Source organism: Microtus ochrogaster, unplaced genomic scaffold, assembly GCF_000317375.1.
Source record: "Microtus ochrogaster isolate Prairie Vole_2 unplaced genomic scaffold, MicOch1.0 UNK68, whole genome shotgun sequence".
Lineage (NCBI taxonomy): Eukaryota > Metazoa > Chordata > Mammalia > Rodentia > Cricetidae > Microtus > Microtus ochrogaster.
In genome coordinates, this window is record NW_004949166.1 from 1,241,733 (window position 1) to 1,248,858 (window position 7,126).

The 7,126-nt window shown below is 47.6% G+C and overlaps 1 protein-coding gene across 2 annotated transcripts in view; it reads left to right on the forward strand.

The window, feature by feature from the left end:
* The window catches only part of Lrrc74b (leucine rich repeat containing 74B), an 18,058-nt gene that overhangs the window by 6,478 nt on the left and 4,454 nt on the right, over positions 1-7,126 (forward strand). The window contains exons 5-8 of one of the 2 annotated variants that reach the window (XM_005369984.3): positions 558-667; positions 1,462-1,577; positions 5,416-5,494; positions 6,892-6,987. In XM_005369984.3, the coding sequence (XP_005370041.1) occupies positions 558-667; positions 1,462-1,577; positions 5,416-5,494; positions 6,892-6,987 (401 nt within the window). The remainder of the gene's footprint in view (positions 1-557; positions 668-1,461; positions 1,578-5,415; positions 5,495-6,891; positions 6,988-7,126) is intronic. The other variant, XM_005369985.3, reaches the window with a different exon arrangement.

Here is a 7,126-nt window from a genome sequence, read left to right on the forward strand (position 1 = left end):
GTGTCCATCATGTCTGCATCCCTGCTGTCCATCATGTGTGCATCCCTGCTGTCCATCATGTGTGCATCCCTGTGTCCATCATGTCTGCATCCCTGTGTCCATCACATGCACATGCATCTGGATTCCTTGATTCTAGGTCACCTGCTCTGTCCTTACTTCCAGACCTCATCAAAACTACCACTGCATCTCTACCCGTTTTGTTTGTAGATTAGAATAGTTGGAATCTCGTTACTCTGAATTCATCTCTTCCCAATTAGATGTGGATTCCTTGCTGAGCGTGGTGGCTCTTGTTTGTATTGTCAACACAATGGAGGTGACAACAAGATAATCTGGAGTTTAAGGCCAGTCTGGATGACAGAGTGACCTGTCTGTGTTGTAGGAAAAGACCCTGTGCTGGTGTATACACGTGTGCACACACATGTTCCTTACAGGTAGTCCAGGTATACACTGAACTTTGTCACCTTCCTGCCAGCAGAAGTTTCAGGACATGGTGAGCATCAGGTCATTTTTGAACATAACATTTTTGTTTGTCATAAAAATCTCTTGGTGCTCCTCAGGAGAGATCCTTGGACCTGCCTTAGCAGAAAACACAGGACTCACAGAGCTTAACCTCAGTTGGAATCACCTTCGAGGCCCAGGAGCCGTTGCATTTGCCAAGGGCCTGGAGGTATGAGACCCTTGCCCACTCAGTCCTCATAGCCTGCCTCTCCTTTAGGGAAGTTTTCCCCGAGCCAGTTCTTAACATGGTACGTCTGAGATGACCTGTTTTCCCACCACCAGTAAATGAGAATACTCTGCACTGACTCTCAGTCCATTTCCTGAAGGGTCTCTAGGGGTCTGTAGATAGTGTCAGCTGCCCTTCTCCAGACATCACATTCAGCTGGTAGGGGACATCTGTGCAGCCTGGTGACATTATTAGCACACAGAGATGTGTGCCAGCACACCCCGTCAGTGCTTCCCTGAAAGGCTATAGATCTGGAAACAGATGTTTCAGGCCCTCCCAGGATATCATGAGGCATCGTCACTGTCCAATGACAATGACCTTGGAAACACAGCCACTGCCATGCCCTCTTATAGAGCTGACTGCAGTGGGTAGGTGGGGGTCCCACCCCAGAAAGGGTCAGGTCAGAACACTCACCCTTCCCTAATCACAGTCTCTTGGGCAGGCTTCATGTAGGTGCCCTGTCCCCAGGTCTCTGCGCCCTAGGATACCTGCCTTGGGAATTTCCCCATAGGTGTGGATCTGATCATCTCTGAGATGCCCATAACCCTACCCATCATCCTCTGCTGCTCTTCAGGTTGTTTGGTCACTGGTGCCCGAGAGCTCCTGCTAACTCTGTCCCAGGACCTCTCTGTCTTCGGCATTGCTCGGGCTCTCCCGTGCGCTGAGGCTGGAGCCCTGGCCCTATGGCTTTCTGCACCATTAGATGTGAACTCACGGCTTTGCTCTCTATGTTCTAGGCAAATATATTCTTGAAAGTCCTAGATATCTCTCATAATGGCTTTGGAGACTCTGGAGCCTCTGCAATAGGCGAGGCCCTCAAGGCCAACAACGTGTTGGAAGAACTGAACATGAGGTGAGAAATGAGGGTGCCACTCTCGGCCACACAGTGATTGGATGCTGTCCACACTGCTCCTGCTGTGTGGCCAGAGCCTCAATGCTGCAGCGAGCTCTGCCCTCATTCAAGGCTGTTGCTGGGGGCTGGGGTGTAACTAAGTTGGTACAGTGCTTGTCTCGCATGCCCGCGGGCTGTGGGCTCATGGCCCCACATCACATATATCAGGAGTGGTGTCTTACTCCTTGTTTCACTTCTATTGCCGTGATGAAACATGCTGACGAAAAGCTACTTTAGAGGAAGGGTTCACCCAGCTTACAATGCGGGTTAGACGTAGGCACCTCAGGAAGAATACATCACACTCACAGCCAAGAGCCGAGAGCGTTCTTCACGCTGCTGCTCGCTGTCTTCACAGTTTATTTGTGGTGCCACCCACATCCGGGGTGAGTCTTTCTACATCGATTAGCAACCAGGACAACCCCCAAAGACACGCAGTAGGCCAACCTGACCTAGGTAATTCCTATTCATTAAGACTCTTCCCGGTAATTCTATATCGTTCCAATTTTAGTATATGTGCTGCCGAAGCGAGCACGTCCAGATAATTCTAGACTGTGTCAAACTGACAATAAAAACTGACAGGCACAACCCATCCTTTGTTAACTTGACACACAAACACGTTAAGGCATAATTTCCCATCCCGGGTCCCCAAGGCCTCATGTTTATTTTACAATGTAAAATATAGGCCTTAGAATCCCAACCCTTCAGGATGGGAGAGATGGCTCAGTAGTTAGAGCATTTGTTGCTCTTATAGAGGACCCGGACTTGGTTTCTAGCCCCTACATGATATCTCACAATAAACCACACATCTAGTTCCAGAGACTCTGATGCCCTCTTCTGATTTCTGTGGGCACCAGGCACACATGTGGTGAATCTACATACATAAAGCAAAATGCTCATATACATATTTAAAAAAAATCCAGGATTTTAAATATCCAAGATCTTTTTGAAAGTCCAAAGTCTCAGCTGGGTGGTAGTAGGACATGTTTTTGATCCCAGCACTTAGGAAACAAAGGCAGGCAGGCAGATCCCTGAGTTTGAAGCCAACCTGGTCTACAGAGTGAGTTTCACGATAGCCAAAGATACAGAGAGAAGCCCTTTCTTGGAAAACAAAACAACCAAAAAACAAAACAAAACAAAAAGTCCAAAGTCTCCTTAAAAGTGCAGTCTTGAAGCTGGGACGATGGCTCAGAGATTAAGAACACTGGCTGCTCTTTCAGAGGTCCTGAGTTCAATTCTCAGCACCCACATGGTGGTTCACAGCCATCTGTAAGTAGATCTGGTGTCCTCTTCTGGCCATGCAGGCAGACTACCATATACATAATAAATAAATATTTTTTAAAAATGGAGTTTCTTGGCGATGGAGGGATGGCTTGGGGATTCAGAACATGTACTGCTCTTACAGAGGACCCAAGTTTGGTTTTCAGCTCCCACATCAGATGGCTCCCAACTGCTTGCAACTCCAGCTTCAGGGACCTGACAGTTTCTTTCTGAACTCATCAGGTTCTTGCACTCAACCTAATAGAAAGAAAGAAAGAAAGAAAGAAAGAAAGAAAGAAAGAAAGAAAGAAAGAAAGAAAGAACTTTAAAAACCCCAGAGTCTGTCACTGGGTTCTTCTAAAATCAAAAGCAAGCTGCATACTTAAACATTCTTATTCCAAGTGGGAAGAACTGGAGGATTAAAAACAATCACACCTAAGCAAAAATAAAATCTGGCAATGTGAATTCAATCATGTAGCTGTGTCCACCATTTGAGACTCGTCATCTTTGGGGCTCCAGAGGGTTTTAGTAGCCCCATCTCTGCACCCCACTAGCTGAAGCACATAGCTGTCTTCCTACCACTCCCCACCACACCTGCATCTTGGTGGACATCCCAGTTGCAATCTCTATTGCAACTGAGACCTCCCCTTCATCAGTGGTCCCTTGGGCCTCACCCTAACGCAACAAGGAGCAATGCCTCAGTTTCTCTCCATGACCTTCTCAACTATGCATCTTCCATGCTTTCAAAACCAGTTCTAGATGGCAGCTTCCATCTACACAAGATGTAATCTAGCCTCCTTAGAACAGTGGTGTGGGAGGTCCTTCTGTATATGTGTGTGTGTGTGTGTATTGCTTCTATTGGTTAATGAATAAAGAAGCTGCCTTGGCCTGTGATAGGGCAGAGTAGAGCTAGGCGGAGAAAACTAAATGCTGGGAGAAAGAAGGCAGAGAGGAGAGAAGCCATGAAGCTTCTGCCAGAGACAGACTTGCCAGAATCTTGCTGGTAAGCCACAGCCACGTGGTAATATATAGATTAGCAAGATGGGTTAATATAAGATATAAGAGTAAGCCAGAAATACACTTAAGCTATTGGCCAAACAGTATTGCAAATAATCTAGTTTCTGAGTGATTATTTCGGGTCTGGACAGCTGGGAACAGACAAATGGCCTCCTCCAACAGATCAGCTTCTGGTGCTGACCCTGGGGAATATTTCCCTTTTGTCCCTGAGATGCACAGGTCTTGTCTCGGTGCTGGTCTATTATAATTGCAGCTGATTCTTCAGCTCCAGCTAACCCGCACCCTATTGCCTCAATAAGCACAGGTTTCACTGCAATGGCCTTGCCCTCCTCTTTGACAATCACAGCTGATTCTTCAGCCCTAGCTGATCAGCACACAGATTTTTAGCCAAAATATTCTGATTAACCATAAAAACTTTGCTCCTTTCTGAGATGTGATATGGGGCTTCATTGCTGCTGGCATTTCAGCATTACCGTCTTTCCAGCACCCTCAAGAACTACCTGTAAGCTCTACCCATAGCAGTCAGTGACTTTTCCAGTCTCCAATCGCAATGTTTTCCATACCTGTAAACCCAGCACTTAGGAGGCAGAGGCAGGAAAAATCAAAAGTTCCAGATCATCCTCAGCTATATAGGAGTTACAGGCTAGCCTGTCTTTTTTTTTTTTTCTCCTTGAGACAGGGTTTCTCCATGTAACCCTAGCTATCCTGGAACTCTCTCTGCAGACCAGACTGGCCTTGAATTCAGAACTCTGCCTGCCTCCACCTCCCAAGTGCTGGGTTTAAAGGTGTGCACCACGACTGCTCAGAAGACTCTATCTTAGGAAGAAAAAAAAAAAGAGAAAGAAGTCAGTATTAAGTATGTAGGCCTGGCTTCAGAGACAACAATTTGGAGGACTGGGGTTCAGGTCAGAAATTGCTGTGGTAATGGGTATGGTTGCCAGCGGGCACAAGACACACAGGAGCATCTTCTAAGCTCAAATAGCCTAGGAGCTGGCACCCCTCCTCTCCACTGGAGGCACTCTAAGTGTGCTTGCCACCTATGGGACAGCAGTATACTCCCCCCCCCCACCCCCCGTGACCTGAGCCTGAGAGGAGAGCTGCACTGTGAAACCCAATCTGTGGGAAGCAGCTCAGGCAGGGGCTCCGAGGCACTGAGTCTTGCAAACTGGAAATGTGTGATGCAGATGGGGTTAGGTGGGATGCTTCCTCACGTGCCTGCAGATGTGCTGACCCCATCCAGCCTCCCTTTTATTTTATTTTCCTTTTCTCCTCTTCATGTCTGTCCTGATCTCTAGTAATTACTAATATACTTTCCAGGCTGTTGTTGTTGTTAGTGTTTGCGTAGGCTTTCTGTCTGGCTTGTTTCACTTAACATAATGCCCTCCTGGTCCGTCCATTTGCTTCAGATGACACAGTATTTCTTTCTTTATGACTGAATAGATTCTATTGTAGATACACACTACATTTATGTATTAGTGGGCTCCTTTGCTGATTAACTCTGACACATATGTTTCTCTTGCTGCAGAAACAACCGAATCTCCATGGCAGGGGCCCTGAGGTTGGGACTGGGACTGCAAGTCAACCAGACACTTCGGATTCTTATTGTAAGTCTGAGCCTGGTCGGGGAGGCTCCAGCACAGACTGACCCTGTGTCTCTTCATACAGCCCTTTCTCCCGCCAGCCCCTTCGCTGCAGAGACAGCACATGGGCATCTCTGGGAGGGAACCTCCTAGCTTCCTGTGACCACGACTCACCTCTGACTCTTCCTTTCCACCCTTTTCCCAGGGGCCCTGGCAACTCCCTGCGGTTCTTTGTCCTGCTCACAGGAGTTCCACGGTGGGGAAGGCAGCCACGCATCCCTCAGCTTGCTCTCATTCTCTCCCCTGCACCTCTGCTGTCCCCAATGAAACCCAGGGTCAGCTCAGGGGTGCTGACTGGCCATAGTTGAGACATGCCTGAGCTTTTTGTGTCCAGAGGTTTGCAGGTGATGAGTGGGGCACTAGACAGGGTGATAGCAAAAACAGAAGGGAAGGAGCCAGGTGAGGTGAGCAGTTCTCTGCTGTACCAACGTGTATGGGGGAGGAGACTGGGGAAGGGGTGTTCATCTCAGCATGGGAGTTGGAGTGTGCCTGGCTCTGCCTGGCCCCTAGCTTCCCACTCATTAGCAATTCCACCTCCTGTGACATAGGAACCAAGACCAATTTCAAGTTCATGTTCCCAGCTACCTGTTAAACAATCCCCAAGGCACAGTGAGTCTCAGAATCCCACCTGGATGAACAACCTCTTTTTAGGGGGTTGGGGCCCACAGCCTACTTTCTCACCCCGATATCTACAGAGTTCACTGCTGGATCCACCCTCTTCACACTTCCCTTCCATGGGTCCTATTGATCTAGTTCACCAGCCCTCCTAGTACTTGGTGATTATTGTCAATCAGAAGCATGGCCTACTAAGAACCATCTTTTTATTGTTGTTGTTTTAAGGTCATTTGTTGGCTTTTGTTTTTTATGTGTGCCTGGGTAAATAGAAGTAACAGGGCACCAGACCCTGGGAACTGGATTTACAAGTAGTTGTAAGCTATCCCACGAGGCTGCTTGGTACTGAATTGGATCCTCTTTAAGAGAAGCAAGTGTCTTAACTACTAAGCTGCCTCTCAAGACCTTGATTTTTGTGTTTTGTTTTAAATTTTTTAAGATTTATTTATGCTTGAGTGTTTTACTTGTATATATATCTGTGTACCACATATATGTCTGGTGCCCTTCAGGGGCCAGAAGAGGGTATCAGATCCCCTGAGACTAGTGTGGGTGGTAGGAATTGAACTCAGGTTCTCTGGAAAAGAAGCCAGTGTTCTTAGCCACCGAGCCATCTCTTCAACCCTTAGTGGGCTCTTAACTTGGTAAGTAGTCTTGAACTAATCCTCCTGCTTCTACCTCCTGAGCACTGGGGTTATGGGCATGAGTCCCCATAAAAGGCTCTAGTATTCTGGTGTATTCATCTTTCTTAGATTTCCAAGAATCCCATTCGAAGTGAAGGATATGTCAGTCTCCTTAAGTCCATCCGGAACAACAGATCATCTGCCCTGGAACTGCTGGACCTCTCTGTAAGAGCTTCTTTTGAGCCTCCTGTGATCTGCCAGGAGATCTGAGAGCTAGTGACATCCCCATGTTAGAGTACAGTGGGGGAGACAGCTAGAGCTAGTGACATCCCCATGTTAGAGTACAGTGGGGGAGACAGCTAGA